Source organism: Triticum dicoccoides, chromosome 1A (genome assembly GCF_002162155.2).
Source record: "Triticum dicoccoides isolate Atlit2015 ecotype Zavitan chromosome 1A, WEW_v2.0, whole genome shotgun sequence".
Taxonomy (NCBI): Eukaryota; Viridiplantae; Streptophyta; class Magnoliopsida; order Poales; family Poaceae; genus Triticum; species Triticum dicoccoides.
Genome location: NC_041380.1, coordinates 36,349,721 through 36,370,975, shown reverse-complemented (window position 1 = coordinate 36,370,975; position 21,255 = coordinate 36,349,721). Strand labels below are relative to the sequence as shown.

At 45.8% G+C, this 21,255-nt stretch overlaps 1 protein-coding gene across 16 annotated transcripts in view; it reads left to right on the top strand.

Moving 5' to 3' along the window:
- Positions 1 to 8,033: 8,033 nt before the first annotated feature.
- LOC119361418 overlaps positions 8,034 to 21,255 on the top strand; it is a 23,812-nt gene continuing 10,590 nt past the window's right edge. Inside the window, exons 1-9 of one of the 16 annotated variants that reach the window (XR_005172909.1) lie at positions 8,038 to 8,581; positions 8,680 to 8,819; positions 8,960 to 9,281; positions 9,384 to 9,480; positions 10,373 to 10,460; positions 13,895 to 13,992; positions 14,282 to 14,313; positions 14,472 to 14,600; positions 15,985 to 16,097. Coding sequence is in view for 4 of the 16 variants with exons in the window: in XM_037626645.1 (XP_037482542.1) it covers positions 9,450 to 9,480; positions 14,282 to 14,313; positions 14,472 to 14,600 (192 nt within the window). In the remaining 12 variants the exon portion in view is untranslated. Of the gene's footprint in view, positions 8,582 to 8,679; positions 8,820 to 8,959; positions 9,481 to 10,372; positions 10,461 to 13,894; positions 13,993 to 14,281; positions 14,314 to 14,471; positions 14,601 to 15,538; positions 16,098 to 16,175; positions 16,314 to 16,369; positions 16,579 to 19,027; positions 19,103 to 21,255 lie in introns of those variants that run through there. The other 15 variants (XR_005172910.1, XR_005172906.1, XR_005172905.1 and 12 more) reach the window with 15 other exon arrangements.

Here is a 21,255-nt window from a genome sequence, read left to right as displayed (position 1 = left end):
AATGGTGAAAGATATAACAGTAGCGCTGGACCAGGAAATCGCTACAGCTAAGTAATAGCAGCGCGTTCCTGAAAAGCGCTGCTGCTATAGTCAATAGTGGTAGCGCGGGTACAGGCAGCGCTACTACTAAGAGTTAGCTGTAGCGCCTTATTGGTAGTGCGGGCACCCGTGCTGCTGCTAGCCTTTTCCCTAGTAGTGCTCATTCTTAACAGTTCAAAGACGTGCGGGACTAGTTCCTACAAACAAAGCGCATACGAGCACTTCAAGAGGAAATAGCGGGATTTTTGCTCGATGAGGTCATAGATCTCAAAGGAGAATACTATTACCCGCTACCACCCCATGAACCATTCCCAATTGTCACCGTGCTCCGAAGGCACCAAGGCAACATGTAGGAGAAATTGTACATATACCTAATTGTGTGTGTGTGTGTATATATACACACACACATGTGTATGTGTGAATAATGGTGGTTGTGAGACATTCAATACCAAAATGCATATGAGTTACCTTGGGTCGATACCAATTTATCATTCCACACATGCATATGAGCTTTCCACTGAATCGCATATTCCAAGATCATAGAAGTTATATCATAGAATCTAGACTCTTTCATTATGAACACAGAAATATAATAATATAAATATTATTGCCTCTAGGGCATATCTCCAACATGGATTATCACTACTAGGGAAAAACCTACTAGCAGCGAGGGTTTTGGGCCTCTCAGAAGCGCGGGCACCGGCACTACTAATAAGGCGCTACAGCTAACGTATAGCAGTAGCGCCGGTTGTCCCACGCTACTGCTATACATGAATAGATGTAGCGCTCTTTGGGAAAGGGCGCTACTGATATTATCTGCAGCGCTGTTTGCTGGGACGCGCTAGTGACAATGCGGCGCTACTGCTAAATTTCCCCCCTCGCTACTACTAGTTTATTTATTAGTTTTTTTCCTGCATAATTGTTTTGTATTTATTTTGTATTTGAATAGGCTTCATACAATAATCTTTAGCATATCATACACATACAAATGTAATCATAGCATATACATATAATTAGTCTCATCAAATCATGTCATCATCATAATCATCATCCAACACAAAGTGGTCTCTCGTCATCATCCCGAAAATAGCGGTACAAGTCTCGAATGATATGCAAATACATCGTCATCCATCTAAACAATGATATACGCGAGAAGAGCTATCACTTTGAGAACATGAGTTCGTATCCCTCTTTCGCATTAGCATGAACCTCTAAACTAACTACTGCTTGTCGCTCGGAAACCGGAAGGGCCTGACACTCCGGCCACTTGTCGTATATATACTCCTGGCATAGCACTTCTTCGCCATCTATGATCTATGCACCTGCATCATCACATGAGTCGATGATATGCAACATATATAGTTGAGCAACAGAAACAGACAGACTTGGCAAAAATAAAAACAACATATCATATGCATTAATAACAAAGTTCATCGTACCCCAAAATTCCCTAACTAGAGTGATTTTCGCTAGTCGAGGAGGAGGACGGTTTAATTACATCACAAATAATGTTTCACCATGCATAACTCAAAGTTTTGTCATACAGAAAGTATGGACTAAACGGACACATTGTCATATATCGACAATCACTCCAACATGTCGTTCCATCCATCCAAGTAAGGGAGATAGTCCCCGAGCCTAGTGAAAGGCTTCAGGTCGAGACGCTGAGAGGCTATCCATGTTCGGACGTCTTCCCGTGACATTTGTCCTTCTCCGTAGAACATCCCTGTTTTTTCGACGACCTCCTTCATGATGATTTGGGCAAGTTCGCGCTGGATGTTATAGAACTCAGCTCGAAGTCGATGATCCTCGATATCTCCTATGTCCTTTGCCCATTGCAGAATATGGGCATCGCCGGATCTAGGTGACATGCGAAGGTTCTGGTGATCCCGTCTGTACTCCAGCATGTGGTGTAGGACATAGAATCCATCATTAAGAGAATCGTTCGGTTGCTGGATGCAGCAGTCAGTCTTATGGCCGAAGGCGACCCTGCCGCCCCTTCTCTTCTTGTCCCTGACCTCTCACCCCTTGCTTGGTAGTAAAACATAGCACCATCGAGAACATCCTTGATGTGGGTGTAATCCATTTTGTGAATATTCTTCGACGAGTCCAAGTAAAGAGCGTGGGAGAATCGGGGGTAGAGGATGATGAGGACGGCGCGCCCGCCGCTGCGCAAAATAAGTCCTCAAATTAATTAGCCTCCACCGTGCAAATGAATGATTGAAATCGAAGGAAGGATAGCAGCGCGGATGACTTACACGGGATGATAAGGCATGAGAATCGCCTCCTTGTCCTTATTGGCGAGCATGAAATTGACGATGTAATCCCTCGCGTATTCACGGTGATTTGCGCAGACTCCCAAGAAGCCCTCGTGCATGTAGTACGGGTCAGCGACACAGATATGAGATATCTGCTCACCCCCGATGATGTAGTTCGTGTGCAAGGCATAAAGGCGGACAAACGTAAAATCCAGCTTCTTCACGTGAAACATGTCGAATATGTAATCGAATCGGAGGAAGAACTTATCCGCGGGGAAGCTGTCGACGTACGACATTTGCCGCGGAATGTTAACCACGTAGAGTGGGTATCCTGGATCTTTCGAGGCGATGAGGTCTTTCTCTATCCGTAGCACATCATCATGAAGTCTCTTTAGATCGCGGAATTTGGCCCGTAGCGCTGTTGCAGGTAGGATTGGTTGACCGGGGATATGCCATTTATCCGCACCGGGGATATCTATACAGTCCTGAAGCCGAGGCTGCTGAGGCGGTTGGATCATAGAAACAGCTTTTTTGCCTTTCCTCGCTCTCTTCCTAAACTTCTTTACTACCGGAAGGTCGTCCATAATATGTTGAGACGGCAATTCAGGCACCGACTCATGACGCTCAAACCCTGAGGAGGCGCCAGTATAGACATACTGTTCAGCAGCGCCATCGTCGTCCTCATCCTCATCCATGGCGACGTCATCAGCGACTAATGGAGCCTCCTCCTTACCCCGTCCGCTATCACCCAACCCGACACCCGAGATAATTGGGTAGGTGGGGTGTTGATGTTCATACCTTGCTGAGGCTGCGTGCTCGTGGGTGTGCTCCCGGCCGCCTCCAAACGAAGCAGACTCTTTGGCCACAACAGGACTCACCCAGCATTGCAACAATCACCAAGCCGCCGCGGTGTCTTGTCGTCATCCCCCAGTAGTACTGGAGGAGGCAAATTCTCGTGGCACGGTTTGACACTGGCCACGGAAACCTTGAAGATGTTCGGGGGGATCGGCCGGCTGTGGAACAATGGTTCCTTCGGCTCCATTATCGTCGCCTTCTCCATGCCCACCTTCTGGTCGCCGATGGTGTACAATATGGTGCACGGGGTTTCGTCGGCCTGCAAAGAAAAGTCTGCGACATGAGACATCCGAAAGGCAATGAAAACGGGAGATTATACATTTTTTATTGAAGGGGGCCGGTGTGATAGATACCGTGAGGGCGTCGAGCTCAGCCAAAGACGAAGCACCGCCTAGCACGTCTGGTGCGGGAGCCGGTGCGGGAGCAGGTGCAGCTACAGGTGCTGGTGCAACGCTAGTCGAGCTGCTCCCCGCCAAGAAGTCAGCAAGGGGAAAGTCCGCTGCATCTTTTTTTGGATTTTGCCTGGTCCAATTAAAAACGGCCGGAACCAAGGTAGTAGAAATATTTAAAGCCACCTGTTTTGCGGCAGCTACTGCTGTTGCGACTGTCTCAGTTGATTTCTTCTCACCCGCAATCTCAACCCTCTTGTCGATGTTTTCTTCATTTAACCTCCGTCTTTCCTTTCTCTCCTCCGAGGTCTCACTGTAGTACTTCTTCCACGTGGCGCCGTCTCCGACACCGTGCACGCGTCCATACGACGGTCGAGTATCCACCGGTTGTTGTTTCAATATGTTCAACGCCCGGTTGAATGGAGTGTCCCACTTGGGCCTCGCCAATGCCTCAGACGGCGAGTCGCTTTCGGCCGCAATCCTGTGCTGCTTTCTCTGCAAAAGGCACAACGATCGTTTACAAATATGACTAACGTGTGTAGTTGAATTGATCAGAAACTAAAATTACCAGCAGCCTCATGAACTCCGTAATGACCGGTGTTGTCTCGTAAACCTTTTTCACTGGGTCCCAACGGTGCCGGGCCCTGAGGACGTCACGCTCCTGCGGGACGGTGAACTCCGCCAAGGGGTCTGGGATGCCCAGACTCGCGGCTTCCGCGTCCTCCTTGGCCCATTTGGACCTCTTTCCGCTGTAACCACGGCTTCCGAGGTGGTGGCTCCCAATGTTCCTCTCTTTAAGCCCCTTCATGTACTTAGACTTTTTTTTGGCATCTTCGGCCTCGCAAGCCTCCTTGAATATTTGAAACTGCTCTTCCGTGATTGTCAGATTATCCTTAAAAATCTCAGAGTAGGGTTCCTTCTTGTCGATGATCCTTGCTTTCACTCGATTTTTCCAGGCGGCCAACGCATCGCTAAACTTGGTCATGGCGTGTTTGTTCTTCTTCATTGCCGGGTCCTCATCTGGATCTTTATAATCCTTCTCATTCCGGCCCGGGAACAAGAATATCTGGTGAAACTTCTTTAGGAGGGAGCTCCTCATATTTTCTATCTTCTGTAATTTCTCATCGTTGATGGTGGCGGTTGTCCGTACGATGCAGCCTATTTGATTGCCGTAGCATCGACGCGCTTCCTCGGGCGCCGTTGGCTCAAAATTGCCATCGTCCACCTCTGTGACCACCACTCTAGTAGTCCTGAGTTTGTTAGGAACCCGTTGCCTCTTTGCTTTCGGTTCTACACCGGCTCCGCTCCCCGAGGCAGCGCCAGTCTTAGTCTCAGCACCGGTCTCGATGCCTGTCTGAGTCTGAGCGCCAGTCTCAGTCTCAGCACCGGTCTGCGTGTTGGTCTCAGTCCCCAATGCCACCGGTGGGCCCAGCAATAACATCGCTTGATCATCGGTAAGGCTAAAAAATTCGTCTGTCGCCCGGTAGGCGTCGTCGCAATCACCAGAACCCTGTCCTTCATCGTTGCTAGCCATGTTTCCTATGATTAAATCTAGTCAATTAATTCTAGACCTAATAAAAATGAATAATGACATAAAAAAGGCCTATTGTTTTGCAGGAACGTTGACTCCTTCCTGGTGCGGCAAATCACACGGGCACTCGATATGTCCTAGTTTGTAGCACAAGTCATGCCGAAATTCACGGAAAATTTCGGCATGACCTTTGCTAAAAAGTGGACAAATCAAGAACCTGAAATTTGCCGGAACGGAAATGAATCAACATTCCCGCAAAATATATATAGGCCACTCAGCTTCATTGAAACAACAAAGCCACTTGGGCACAAACAACATGACCACTTCAATGAAAAGATATAATCAACAATAAAAGTCTAGGAAGGGATCATCTTTAAAATAAAACTTGCCTAAATAACCTAGATAATTAACCTAATCAAACTAGTTAACCTGACTAGTTCTCTGTCAAAGCCCTAACTAAATTTTTGCACTAACCTAGGTAATTAACCTAATTAAACTAGTTAGCCTAACTACTTCTCTGTCAAAGCCCTAACTAAATTTTTGCCCTAACCTAGATAATTAACATAATTAAACTAGCTAACCTATGCATGAGAGAGAGGAGGGGTGGGGGCTTACAGAGGATGGCTCCGGTGGTGGCGAGGGAGGCAGGGGCGTCTCCGGTGACGGCGAGGGAGGCAGTTCTGGCGAGGGAGGATCCGGTGGCGTCGACGACGGCTCCGGTGGCGTTGATGAGGCCGCGCGGCTCCGTGGCGTTGGGGGCGGCTTCGATGGCGTCGACGGCGCACGGCTCTGGTGGCTCCGGGGGCGTCGACGTCGGCAGGAGACGGCGGCGAAGTGGGGCGACGACGAATCGGGGAGACGGCGGCGGGGTGGGTCGAGAGATTTGGGGGGCAAGTGGTGGCCGGGGGGGAAACGGTTTTTTGGTTAAGTCAAAACTAGCGGTAGCACGTTTCGCAGAACGTGCTATAGCTAAGGTAGCTATAGCGCCTTTTCCAAAACGCGCTACTGCTATAAATATGTAAGTTTCTCTCTTTTTTATTTCCTTTTCTATTTCTACAGCGGGGGTCCTCGAAACGCGCTGCAGCTGCGTTAGCTACAGCGCCTCTTACTAACACACGCTACAGCTAAGCCTTTCTCTGTTTTTTCGCTTTTTCATTTATTTTGCTTTACACTTTATTTTTTTTCTTTCTCCTTTTTCTGTTTCTTTCATTTTCATTTACTTTTCTATTTGTTTTTCATTTTATTTTATTTCCATTAGCAGTAGCGCTGTTACAGGGAAACGCGCTGCTACTCATGCCCTAGCGGTAGCGCGCTTCCTGCAAGGCCGCTACTGCTATGCGTAGCCCATCGTTCCAGCAATGGGAATATTAGTAGTAGCGCTTTTACGGGCACACGCGCTACTGCTAGAATCGTATCTGCAGCGCGGTTTATTTTGAACCGCTACTGCTATCTAGCACTAGCGCCCTTTTTTAACCCGCGCTGTTGCTAAATTTCTGTGTATAAGGTTTTCCCTAGTAGTGTATATGTGCGTGCATGAATTGAATGAAAATTATGAATCCCCAATTGTAACAAACCTGCAATAACAGGCATCCGGTGCATTATACTCTAAGTAATGGCTGGTTAAACTCTCAATCAATCATCATTGAATTGGCGATAGAACCTCACAAGACGCATACCTTTGTGCCACCATAAACCAACGGATCGACTAAATCGAGCTTCCACACCGATGCCATGAGCCGGATTCCAGAACAAATGAAACCAAATAACCAAAAGAAAAGAAGGAACCAGAATGGGGAAAATAAAGCAATGCGTACAACAGTTTGTACCTTCGATTAAGCATGTGCAGGTCAATCGATTAGGCTACCCATCGAGAAGCTGAATGGATGTAGACAAGTACTTGAGTCCTTTTCCGGGGACAATGCGCCCTAACTGTAAGTCACACCTCCTCGCCTAGGTGGATCGATTTGTCGGTCGCTCCATGTTCGTCGGCTGTCATGGGGATGAGAAAGGGAACTCCACCGACAATGGAGATCTTTTTTTCACGACGGGGTGATGTGCGGAGATTGATCGGACGAGCATAGCGGTGGCGGTTAACGAGAATATGGATTGCCATCTCCGGGCGTCTCTTCTATTAGGGTTCATGAGGCATTTCTTTTCTAACTCGACTGTGATCGTTTGGTAGGCCTTTCTTCAGTAACGCTCGTGGGGTGGGATATGAGTGGTTTGCTAGTTGGGCCGGGGAAAAAGGCCCAGGCAACTAGAGGACTCAGATTTTGCCCATGGAGCAGCCGACCTTTAGGACAGTTGGGCCAGGAAATCAAATGTGTGGTGGAAGTAAAAAAAACCAGCATATCTGACGGTAAAGAACGCCCATATCACGGAAATAGATGGCCAGAAACACTCGGTGCGTGAGAGGGCTGAAGTTAGACTCAGTTTTATTGTCCTACATATCATAGGTTTTGTTTGGTATACCCAATTACCTGTGTTGTTTGTGTGTGTTGCTTGAAGAACCAAAACCAAAAGCAAAAGTTTCTTCCCTCGAAAGGACCGGAACTTTAAAACAACCTCCAAACAATAAGAGTTTGATCAAAAAATTCATCCAAAAGTAAATTAAGCCCGCAATGTCGACCAGCCAGAGCCAAGGACTATAACTTCATACATGGCTGGGCTAGCAATAGAACATCAGTACAGCTAAGCTATGCATGTCTCAGAAAGTTGTTATGTGATTATCAAAAGAAAACGAAAAAGAAAGAAACTATTATGTGGCTAAACGAAGAGAAGCACACAAATACGAAATAGCTTAAAACTATTATACATGCGTTGAAGCAAACTGAACGGGAACTGGGATTCTCGCTAAGGAAGCCTAAATATTTAAATTCCTTATGACATTTTTTTTGTCCGTCGAGAAAAGATGTCGCGACGTCCGTAATAAAAGATAAAAAAAAAACACCCGCAAATACCTCCTGACGCCCTCCTCCCCATCTCCGATTCCTCCTCCGCCCGCGATTCCTTCTCTCCTCGCCGCATCCCCGTCCCCGTGCGCAAATACCTCCTGACGCCCTCCTCCCCATCTCCGATTCCTCCTCGGCCCGCGATTCCTTCTCTCCTCGCCGCATCCCCGTCCCCGTGCCCTTCTCCAAACTCCGCCATCCCCGTCCCATACTCCCTCCCTTGGAAAAGATCAATTGGAGGAGTAATTCCGGCTTCATCCGGTGGTGGCGATGCCGGAAAAGATCGATTTTTTTTTTCGACGGGAGGAGTAATTCCGGCTTGATCCGGTGGTGCCGATGCCGGATCCTGCGACGGCGCCGATGCGAGCCACCAAGGGCCGTGGACTCCCTCTCCGGCTGCGATTCCGCCAAACCCTGTCGTCTCGGCGTCCCAGCGACCATCTCCGAGGCGGATAAAATCGTTTCTTTCGGTAGCAGCCCGAGGAGAAGGCCCGGACAAATCCTCGGAGCAGTAAGCCCGCCGCTCCAGCACCTTTCCTCACCGCCGTCGTTATCAAGGTCACCCCCATCCTTTTACTCCTCACTCTTTTTCCCTGCACATCATGCGTATTTGTATTTGTGCTACACCATAAGGCTTCTTTTTGCTACCCCATCAGATCACAAGAGCAGGACTCTTTGGACGGTGCTGAAGATTGACCGGTTGGAGTCTACTGATTTGGGTATCTAGGAGTATCCTACTAGTTACACGGAGAATTGATTGTCAAGAACTAATTTGGCGGATTCACGAGGGAAATAGGTTGACTGCTGGGCTGAATTTTGTCACAAAATGCTATGGAATAATTTGTATTTCAACATGAACTGAGATTCATAGAGTATATCTATCAAATCGTTTTAGTTGTTCAAATTATAACATTTACCACTTGTTTGCTTCTTCAGGTTTTCTGAAGTTTCTTAGTCCTTACTACATGGTTGCAATTACCAGGAGAAGAAAAGTTGGCACAATCTGTGGCCATGATATTTTTATTCAATTGGAAAGAGTGAAATGGTTGCAATAGAAATCTGCATTTAAGTCTTCAGCTCTCATATTCTTTTTGTGGTTTATTTCTTTATACACTCAGAGAGAGAGGACTGGTTAGCTTAGGCCATCGGAGTATCTGTTTGATTGATGTGATGAATTTCAATTTTGCCTTGGAGTATTTATTTATTGAGCTTTACCTGTCTTTTTCTCAGGTTCTCTTGGTGGTCGGAATTTTGCAAGGTGAAGTTGGTCCTATGATTTCTGTCATGAAAATTGAAATGACACGTTTGGAGTCTTGTTCTGATGTCGGTGGTTTACATGTTCCAATTCAAGATATTAAAGAAGTAGTTGAACTTCCCGAGCTATATGAGGACATTGGATTTAGGCCTCTCAAGGTAGTCATACTGTATGGGGAACAGGGAAAACTCTACTTGCAAAGGTTTTGTCTTCTGATCACTTTCATTTCGCTTTGAAGCCTTGAAAATCCATGTTTTGCTACATTCAAACATCCGATCACTAATAAGTTAGTGTGTTAACATACATCTTTCCCTAGAAAAAGTGTAACCTCTTTTTTATCGTTTCAAATATGATGTTATTTCCTTTGATTCAAGACTGGTTGTGAAGTACTTGTGCTGCTCGCTAACTTCAAATATGATGCGTGCAAGCGTAGCTGAGACTTAAACCATATTCCTGATTCTCACAGTTGACCTAAACTGAATATATTGCAAAAATGCAAGCACATCTCTGAAATGAGAGTACACTTAAGCCCTATTCCTGATAGCCAATTCTTCACTATTTCATGGAAATAGACGGGTGAAAAAAAAAGTAGCTACATGAGCATTTGTTCTAAACTTGTTGGGTTACCACTATGTCTGGCTTCGTTGGCCTCTCACCCTCGCACGACCACACAACACTGCCGTGTAACTCCCATTCCGTCCTCTTCCAAGCGCCCGCAATAGGGTTTCCGGCTGCCACCCGCTGCTTGTCCGCCTCCGCGTCGCAATTGCTCTTCTCCTTGGTGGTACCTCCTGCCATGGCCGCCCTTGCTCTTGTTCGCACGCTGTTGTCGGGGCTGCCTCTGCTCCTTTCAGAGCACCACCGCTGTGTCTGCCCCCGTTTCCGTCTGCTCTTCACCCCTGCATCCCTTCGCTTTCTGCCCCCACTACCACCCCATCGCCGTCTCTTCCTCTGGACTGAATCAGCAAGAAATTCTCAAAGTTTGCATCTATTCAGAGTGCTTTTTATTTGCCTTTTAGGAGAATATCCAGTTGTTTCAGAGCGTCTTGGATACTCACAATGGAACTAAAATTATATTGACTTGACTTGGTTAGCTCGGAAGGTGGATTAGCTGGGGGAGGAACCAAGAAGCTTTAGGCCCAAGAACTTCGTGTGGACCATGACCTCCTCAGTGTTGCCAAGGTCAGCAGCGACGCCCTCGATAGGACGTGGAACCACAAGACATATCAGATTAGTTTCACTATTTTCTACCACTCAACTTTTGTGTTGTCTTTTCTGCCCATAATCAACCTGAGGCAAAACTGACCGAAGGGGCGTTGTAGTAGGTTCCAGTATAGGTTCTGTCACCCTCCTGTTTTTATATATATCATGTTTGAAAACTGATGCACACACATAACACAACGGAATCATATGAAACTGCTCTTTAACATTTATCAAACTAGGCTTTAACTAGCTACATCTATTTTTGTTGAATTCGTTAATTGTGTTCCTAGTATACTTTTTTGTCATTGTGTGAGGATGGATTACACACTCAGTTGTTATGATAGGGTGTTGTGGATGATTCCTGAAAAGGGCCACGGCTAATTGAATTTTGTATCGAAAAAGGCTTCTCGCCCCGCTTTATAAATAAAGCAAACCACAATCGAAGCACAACATCCAACCGAAAAATGGAGGTCCACAGAAACGAAAGAAAATAAAGGTAAGGTACAGGCTGCGGGCAACAGCAAAAATAAGCCCACAAGGAAAGGAAATACAGCCTCAAGGGGGATAAATGATCATGAGAAGTCTAGCGGCCACGTCCTTGTGCTTCCTTGTCAATCTGTCAATGGTCACCTTGTCTTTGGTTGCTCCTTCTTAGGTTTGAAGGCCCATCTCCTCCTGTAGGTGTTCATGAGTGCATTTTCCAGGTTTTGATTTAACCACTAGAGCATCTCCAGCCGTTTGCCCCCCCAGGGTACCCGACGAATGTCTTTTGGCGCATGCGCCGGCGGTTTTTCCGCCCTGAGGGCGATCGAGTTTCCAGTCGCGCCCCCAAGTTTCGGCCCCCAAACGCCCGAAAATTCTAATTTATCTTTTCTGCTGCCAAAAAACGCCACAGGTTCGGCGATCATCATGGCACAGGTCGGCGATCAAACATACCCAAAAGTTCGGTGATCAAAAGGAAGGAATCATAGACATGGAACGCATCAAACGGCAGGCTCCTCTGCCATGGGACTGGCTGAGGTCAGTGTGGGCGCATCTTCAGTGCTCGGGCTCGACGTTGGCGTTGGCGTGGCTTCAGTGCTCACGCAGGGCGTCCACACATGTTCACTTCTCAGGCTTGGCGTCGGCGTTGGCGTCGTTGTGGGCGTAGAGGCGGCGGTTGCCGCCTGTCGAGGCATCTGGTTCAAGATGAGGCCACGCTCTGCCAGGTACCATGCCTTCACCTGCTCGTCCATCATCGACATGTCTGCCACCATCAAGAGCGCCAGGTCGGTGATCCTCTTCTTTGCGGCGACTTTGGTCCTGAGAAGGTCGAGCTTGACGTCATGCTTCGTCATCAACGCCGACCACCTCGCGTCGGATTTCTCCTCCCTCTTGGCGGGGCTGTTCTTGGCATCGGCGATGCACTGCTCGATCGATGATTGCAGCCGTCCAGCAGCGGGTGCCGCGCCCCTCGCCGCCTTGTCTCTTTTGTTGCCATCAGGGCGCCCTTCTGCCGCCGACGGGGCAGGCGCATCCGGCTTGTAGGTCTCCTTGGCCTTGCGAGAGTGAGTCGGCACTCCCTCCACTTCTCGCACGACTCGATCCTGGAGAACACGTGAAGGAACTTGAACTCTTGGTCGCTGTTGTCCTGGCGAAACATGTTGAACATTCGAACCATCTGCACAGCCGAAGAACAAGTGTCGGCGAAGTACACGACGAAAGAACTGAGCCGACGACTGGCCATACCTGCCCCTCGACGTTGGCGCCACTTTCCGGGCGAGCCGCGACCTCCTCTAGGATCCCATGTCACTTGTTGCAGGCCGCCTAGATGGTCGCCCAATGGTTCGCCATGGCCTTGTCGCTGTGATCCATGTGGATGTTGGCGAAGTCGGGGTCGACCAGCTTGTGCTTGTCGAACGCCGTCTTGATTCTTCTCCAGTACGTGTCGGCGTTCTGATTCAAGCCGGTGATCGGGTCGATGCTGACGGTCTTCCATGCATCGGCGAGGCACTCGTCTTCCTTGGACGTCCACTTGACGCGAGGCTCGCCCGGCTTGTGTTGGGCGCCCACTTCTTCTTTCTCTCTTTCGGCGCCGGCTCCGGCTCCACCTGTTCTTCCTCTTCCGCCGCCTCCTTGGCGTCGTCGAGCATGTCGTCCATGTCGACGGCGGTGTCCATCGTTTCGTCTTGCGCGTGGAACCTGGGGCACGAAGCGGCGGCGACCGAGCCGCTCGTGATGATCTCGTCCATGTTGGCGTCGGTGTTGTTGAACTGTAGCGCCGAGCCGTGTGCGAAGGGTAGGGCGGCACGGCGCAGAGGCGGCGCAGGCGAGCCTGAGTACACCGGCGGCGAGTAGTTGTACTGGGTGTTGAGGCCAGAGGCACGCGGCACTGCGCCATGCAGGAAGGTGATGCTGGGGTTGAAGCCGCCATGCGTGTTGCCGTCGGAGTAGCCAGGCGAGGGCGCGTACCCCCATAGCGGCGGCGAGAAGTTGGCCGCCGACGCGACGCTCTGCTGGCTCCCTCACGCAGCTTGTGGGCAGTGGCCATGCGGAAGGTTCATCATCCCCACGCGAGACGCCTCTCTTGCTCCGCCACCGTCGCCGCGTCCCTGGCCCTCTTGGTGATGAGCCTGTTCCGGTGATCGGTGGTTACTCAACGCCTACCTTCCACTCGGCGTTCGACAAGCCCTGTGGCCTTGCCATCGGCGCCCTCGGCTTCCTCTGCTTTGGCTGGGCGGTATCGGTGGCTAGGCGAGGGGCCGCATACTTCTTCGGCGGCATGGCGGTCGGATCTGATGAGGAGAATAGCGGGAGCAGCGGTGGAGAAGGGGGGAAGTGCTTGGGCAATGGAGGGAAAATGGGGGAAAACGGCGGGAATAGGCCGGTCTGTCGCCGACCACGTGGGCCCACGCGCCTTTTCGCTTCAGCCGGTACCCCCAGGCGCGCTGGGTTCGGCTTGGGTTTGCCGGTTGTTATTTTGGCCCAAATCGGCGATAAACAACGATCCGGGGGCGCAACTTGGCCGATGTTTCGCCGCCGATGCTAAAAAAGGCGCCCTGAGGGGCTTGTTGGGGGGCCAGTGGAGATGCTCTTACATGATTGCATAACCAGGAAGATAGCTGGTACTACTATTTAGTGATAGTTTAGTTATTTTGCTGTTTCATGTTATGGCCTAGACATTTGCTTCACCGGAGTAGCCTTAGCTGGTTGTGCTTTTGAGAGAGGGTCTGTTGTTTATGAACTGTAATGTACTACATGATGTTCGGAATTGCACTATTTTTGTAGGCCTACTATTCTGGGCTAGGCAAAGGTCCAGTTGCACATTCGATTTTATAATCATGATTGTTGCTTTCTGGTGATATGAAAAGTTTACTTCATGCAATAATCCAGTACCTGCCCCCTAATCTATTCCTTACCTCACACTGGAGCAGCACAATATTCTCCACTGGTAGGCATTCGTTGACGAGAAGCTTGGCCAAACCCAGTAGGTATGCGTGGAATTATTGAGCTCAGGTTTTTTGGGATTAAGGTAAGAAGTTGTTAAATTTTTAGGGGTTTGAGCTAGGAGGTAGTGCTTAGTCCCATATGTTATGCTGTACCCCTAGACCATGATTCCTTTCCTATCTCAGAAGCAAGAACTGTTGCGATTTAGTGGGGAGGTGGAACACTACATGGTTCACACACTGTAGCTAGCCGAATTATATCCTGCAGATTTACAATCAATTTGGGGAAAGGAATTGCAACATGGACTAGGATATGAAAATGGATTGCTCACTCCTTGGGATCTTTCTTATGGATCTGATTTATTTTCTATGCAGATTCTTACACCAAAGGATCACTATATACCAAGGTATGTAAGTTGTGTCAAGTATAGGAACTTTATCTGTTGGATGAGCAAAAAAGACTATTTTGACACAAAGTCTAAGCACAACAAACAGGGAATTTTTGGCTATAGAAAAGATTTGCTATCACTTTCTGTTAAATGGTTCTCCATTCCTCCTATGATAGACTTCGAGGATGATAAGAGCGGAAGATTTGGATTTAATTGTTAGGCTCGATGGCTCAAAATACGACAAGGAATCAACTGAAAGAGGAACATGTATGAATCGTACGGAAGAACTACTATATGCTATTAAGGTACGTGTTAGCTTCTGAGGGGTACATATTCTTTTGTTCCTTTTCCATCTTCTCGTAATCCTGTCGTATTACTTTATTCTTCCTTTGTTCACAAATATAAAAAATGTCTAGTATTTATGTACAAAGGGAGTAGTAAATCGAAAATGTCAAACGGAGACCGAGCTCTATGGAGGCCTTTATTTGAAAACTTCAAAATTCAAAATTTTCAGTTTCAAAAATTCTGGAAAAAAATACAGATACACCTAGATACATAATGTACATGTGTGCAAATTTTCAGGTCGAAATACATTAAAACGTGAGCTACACAAAAAAGACAAATGTGGGGCCTTTTACCATATGTACTGTTCATCTTAAAAGTCCATGATTTTGTTTTTTTTGTGCAGCTCGCAATTCATCCTGAAACTTATCACACATACACATTACATCCTTGCATACATGTTTGTTTTTTTTTCAGAATTTTTTGAAATCGAAATTTATGAATTTTTAATTTTTCAAAATAAAGGGCTCCATGGAGCTCGGTCTTCAAAATGCCCTAATCGTAGTAAATTTGTTTTTAAAATCAGGACATGTTTATTACATCTCTATGTTATGTTATGTTATACTCCCTCCGTTCCTAAATATTAGACCTTTTAGAGATGTCAATATGGACTACGTAACAGGCAAAAACGAGTGAATCTACATTCTAAAATATGTCTATATACATCCGTATGTACTATGTAGTCCATATTGAAATATCTGAAAGGGCTTATATTTAGAAACGGAGGGAGTCTGATGTAATAATGTTTTTCTCAATATACTTTATATAGTGCATCTGTAATGTTTATACTCTCCTTATGTCACAAACTCCCATTGGTCCAGCTCATTCTTCCAATCAGCTCTAAAAGAAATATAGCTTAATATTGATTGTCCAACTATCATCATAATCTTTTAGTTTTTAGGCTTTTGCTTTCTGTAGCAACTTCAGAATCTCTGCTTTTACCCAAGCATCGACAAGTAGTATGACATGTCTTTGTCGCCTCCCACTAAAAAGGGAACTATTGTCAAATGCATCATTCATCATGGACTTGGATCAAAAGAAAAGTAAAGGTACTCCCTCCGATCCGAATTAATTGACGCAACCTCTATTCAAGACAAGAGGCTGCGATGATTAATTTAGATCGGTGGCAGTATATTTCTTTCTAGAACAATTTGCTTGAATAGAAATATTCTTGAGAACGTACCGCGATTATGATGTTAAGGCTACCCCTCAAATGAATTTCTCTGTTCTACTTGAATGAAAATAGTTCTTGAAACATAATGAGATTTTGAAGCCCTTTAAACAGTCTGCTGCTGGTTAGTTGTTCTGATCGTCTTCTCTCATCATTTTTCTTATCTGACAACGCAGAATAATTCGGTGTCTAAGAAACATGGCGATATTATAATAATCTCTCGGATCCATATGTATTTCATTACTAGATACATCCGTTTGGCATAAGTTTCTTTTCATTCTGAACCTAATAATATCTCCATGCTTTTAGAGGTTATTTAGCTAATACTTCCTCCGTCCGGTAATACTTGTCCGGTAATACTTGTCAGAGAAATGGATGTATCTAGACATATTTTGGCTCATTGGTGGCATGTACTCCCGCTGTTCCTAAATATAAGTTTTTCTAGAGATTCCACCAAGTGACTACATACGGAGCAAAATGAGTGAATCTACACTCTTAAATATGTCTACATGCATCCGTATGTTGATTTCATTTGAAATGTCTAAAAAGACTTATATTTAGGAATGGAGGGAATACGAGCTTTGAACTGAGAATGGCGTTTTGGAGCTCGGCCTCCTTCGAGGCCGTTTTTTTTTTAAATTCAAAATTCATACTTTTTGGTTAATTTTTTTTTGTACAATACACAATGATGTGATGTGTGTGCGTATAAAATTTCAGAATAAAACACATTGAGATGCGATCTATGCAAAAAAAAAAGAAAAAATTCATGGACTTTTGGGATGAATAGTAGCGTGTCTTGAAAAGCCATTGCCTTTTTTTGCACAACCTTCATTTTACCGTATTTCGTCCTGTAAATTTACACATGTGAGTTATGCCTTCATGTATGCCTGTATTTTTTGAAATGTAAAAATATGTTTTTTTGTTGAATTCTGAATTTTTTAAAAACCGTCCTTCAAAAGCAGTTTTCGCATTGTACTTTGCTTCGAACGGATATCTTTTCTATGGTCATTGAAAGCAAATTTGACATGGGTAAACAAATACGACAGCGGTGGCATAAAAAAGTCGCCTCAGACTATTTAATTCCTGATGACATTTTCCTCACTGCGCACAGGGCGCTCAGAATGTCGGTCTCTAGGATAGTCATCATCGGCTTAGCGGAACCATTTGTAGACGCATACTTAAGCCGTATAACTTGATATTCCCCAATCGAGGTGGGACTAAAGAACTGTGGAAATGTTTCGGACGGTTCCTGCCTTCTATTTATTGGCTAGAAAAGTAGAGCGATCGAAATGGGCCTGGGCCAGAAAATAACTCTGCATTTAAATAGTCAGAGAAAGTTAACACGAGAGCTCCTAATGGGCGCCAGTTGGCAGTTCGTGCGCCCACGCGGCTGGGAACTGGGCTGGCCCAGGTTGCCTCGATCGCCTCCTTCGCTCCCGTCGATCACGGTTGGCCAGTCGACAGCTGGCCAGTTGACCAGTCAACCGTTGACTTTTGACAAAAAAATCATAGAAAATCCTGAATTCAAAACAGTTCATGACATTTGAAAGAAAGTCCAGAAACTTCAAAAAAGTTCACGAATTTGAAAAAGTTAATTGATTTTGAAAAAAAATCCAACACAACTGAAAAAAGAATTCATCAACTTTGAAAAAAAGTAAGTTCATCTGTTTTGGAAAAAATTAAATCAAAAATGAAGAAAGAGTTCATTGATTTTGAAAAATGTTCATCGACTTCGGAAAAAGTTCATCGGATTTGGAAAAAGAGTGTCGATATTGAAAAAGGTTCATTGGTTTTTAAAAATTTAATTGATTTTAGAAAAGAGTTCATCGGTTTTTTAAAAAATTAATCGATTTGAAAAAAAGAGTTCATCGATTTTGGAAAAAAGTTCATCGAGTTTTTAAAAAGGTTCACTGATTTAAAAAAAGTTGACTGAATTCGAAAATATTTCATCGAATTTGAAAAAAGTTCACGTGTTTAAGGAAAAAACAAAAATGAAAAAGGGCCAAGAAAAAAGGAAGGACCAGTGAAAATAACTGATTCGGGAAGCTTCCCAAAACCAGGGGCTCTCGCGACTGAAGGAATAAAGGAAAGGAATGAAGTTTATAGGCTCAATTGCTTCGTTGTTGTCCTGGTGGTCATTGTGCTACTCTCTCAACGAGAGATCCCGAGTTTGAAACAACGCTTGCACAAACACCCTTTTTGCTCCAGTTTTGAAAAAAAAACATGCTGGCCCAGCGCGGCATGGGAGTATGTGCCCGTTTGCGCGAACTGAAGAAACGGGTGCCGAATAGGCTTTGCCAGTTAACGCAACAGACGAGACAAATTTCCAATTCTCTTGCACAAAACAAAAGGACATTGATGACGCATGACTTTAAAAAACACAAAATTCAATCGAGCTGCTTATAATACTTATACCAACATAACATACAGGTCGACAACTTGTAGAAGAACCATCACTAAGAGCATCTCCAATAGAAGATGCATATTTGGAGATGTAAAACAGGAGATGTCAAAATTTACATCTCCAAAAAAGAGGCAACTCCAATAGATGATGTACATTGAAGATGTAAAAGAGCAACTCCAATAGATGATGCAAAGTGGAGATGTAAAAACTAGTGGGCGGCGGCCAAATAGGGGCGGTGGTAGTTCAGAAGGTGGCGGCGTCGGCGCAGCAGCGAGGAGCGACGGAGGGACGGCGGAGTTGCGGCAATTCGAGGCGGAGAGAGGAGGAAGAGCGGCGTAGGGGCGGCGGCGAAGGTTGAGGAGGGCCTCTTTGGTCGGAGGAGGAAGCCACGGCCGCCGCCGGCAGCCAACACTACTGGAATCAAAAGATTTGCCGTCAGCCACTTCTTTGTCGTCTGCTAGCTGACGGCAAAGGATGGCTTTGCCAACAGCTTCCAAAAACAGACAACAAAGAGCTGGCTGACGGCCAAGGATGGCTTTGCCATCAGCCAGGTCTTTGCCGTCTGCTACTAGACGACAAAGAGGGAGGTTGGCCCACTGGCTGATAAACAAGAGGAAAAGCGTTAGGAAAAATAGATACGTTGGAGACGTATCAAACACCCCGACCCCTGATACCTCTTCGGCCTCCTGTTGACCGAAAAGGTGCTCTTCGACCTTCCAAAGGCCAATGGTGAATTATGAGTTAGGTCATATATTTTTCGATTTTATTATAAAAAACATCATATTTGTGTTGATTTGGTGGTTTTAAATGTGCAGTTGTTTTGTCGCTGAGAGGGTCTGGTGTTCGACTACCTCCCTGTGCGTTCACGAGCTCCGCCCCTGCGTTCGTGGGTGAGCACAAATGACATCTCCTCCTCCCCCATTCATTTGCTCTGTTCCGGTCTTTGTGCCGGTGAAACTTGCTAGCTATAGGTGTCTTCAATCCTCAGTATGCGTGACCACTATGCGTCTCTCGTTCGAAAGGGTTACATCTATAAATATGTGTAGCGACCAGACCTCAAACAGTCTGATCTCTGTGCATAAGTGTCATCCCTGGATCGGTAATGCTGACACACACAATACTTGAAAGATTTATAACAGAGTAGCAATCACACACTTATTATATCGAATGTATCAAAAGAGAACTTATTACAATAAATATGGCTTAAGGCCATCTAATACGATAACAGCGGAAGGCTTGGAAGATAAAGTAAGTCCATCAACTCCAACGACATCACTGAGTGAAAGACCACGACCTAAGGCTCCTTACTCGTCGTCTGAAAAGTCTGCAACATGATACATTGCAGCCCGAAAATGGGTCAGCACATGGAATATGCTGGCAAGGTAACACAAAAGAGTAATGAACAGAATAATGCTATCACTACATGCATATTTGACTGGTGGAGGCTGTATGGTTAATATGTTTTGCAAAAAGCCAAATTTTCCCTACAACAAAGGAATAAATTTTATTTAACTATCATGGTGGTTGTTAAACATTGAGAATGGTAAACCCCATCTCAATCCCAATTAAAAATAATCATTAACCCCAATCAAATTATATAATTAAGAGTGATGAGATCCATATGATAATCCAAGAACTAGATACTCAAGATGTCCATAACCGGGGACACAGCTAACCATGATTAGTTTGTACACTCTACAAAGGTTTGTGCACTTTTCCCCGCAAGACTCGATCCTCCGTTGGTTTTCTCGCACTACAAGATGTTTGAGAAACGGATGACCGAGACACAGTCTTTCCGAAGAGGTCCCCTTAACTGATAGATAGGCCGGTACACCTACAATCCCCTACATCTGCTAGCCCATCATGGAAAGGTTTCCCACAACTTACTCAACTATGCCAGAGCTCATAATGGCATGTGGCTGCACACGAAAGTTTCTAGCATGAATAATCTTATGATCCCTTTGAGTCTGGGTGGCAGTCCATAGCAGAATCACACGGTACCCCAGGATTTCCAAAAATACAGGCAATCATTGGAATTCCCCAGGTGCCCCAATCCACCCAGATGTGTATTAAAGTTGCCACCTTAAGTTAACCATTATTTAACAATACTCACATCTGTCATGAATACTCTCAAACCCAATCTACGTCTACGAGCATAGCATAGCAATATAAGCGACGTAGAAGTAACTCCCAAGGTTTGATAATGAACAGGTGAATAGGTACTACCTCATCTACTTCCCAACCCACAATTTAATCAGATCCTAACCATGCAATTGTTTGCGGATTGATCTAATGCAATAAAACCGGGTAGTAAAGAGGTATGATCAAAGTGTTACTTGCCTTGCTGATGATCTGCGAAACTTAGAGACTCGTAGTAGCACGCTTCACACTCCGGGTACTCTATCGCAAACAAACAAGCATACAATAAGCAATCAAGCAAGGGTACGAGTAAAACTCAAATAAGAGATCTAACCAGAAAGTTCAACTTAAGAACTCCGGTTTGCAAAAAGAATCAAATCAAACGAAGCAACAAAACTCAAACGGCGAAAGAAACAAGCTTCGTTTACTAATCTGGACTAAAGTCAAATTTTACAGTAGCAAAATCTTGTTTAAGTTGGTTAAACAGAAAGAGGGTTTCGAGACGAAACTCTAGGCGCTTGAATCGCCTGATTTTGATAAACGAGCAAAAGTTATACTAGAACGAAAATTGGATCAGAAATCGCGATCGAAAATAATCGCGGAAAATTCAAGAAAAAGAAAAACTGACGAACAGGCTAACGAACGAATGTTCGTTGTCTGCGGCTAAACGGTGAAAACCGTTCGTTAAAACGAACTAACGAACGGGCGTTCGCTAAATAACTAAACTAAAAAAAATAAACCGAACCGGATTTATAAAAAAACAGATCTAGGTTTAGAAAAAAGCCGTCGGTTCTCTCGCGAAAACCGAGGCGGCGGCGACGGCTACCTCCGGCGAAAGTCCAGCGAACGGCGGCAGCGGAGAGGCGCGACGGCGGTGACGCGGGGCGGCAACGGCGTCGGCGGC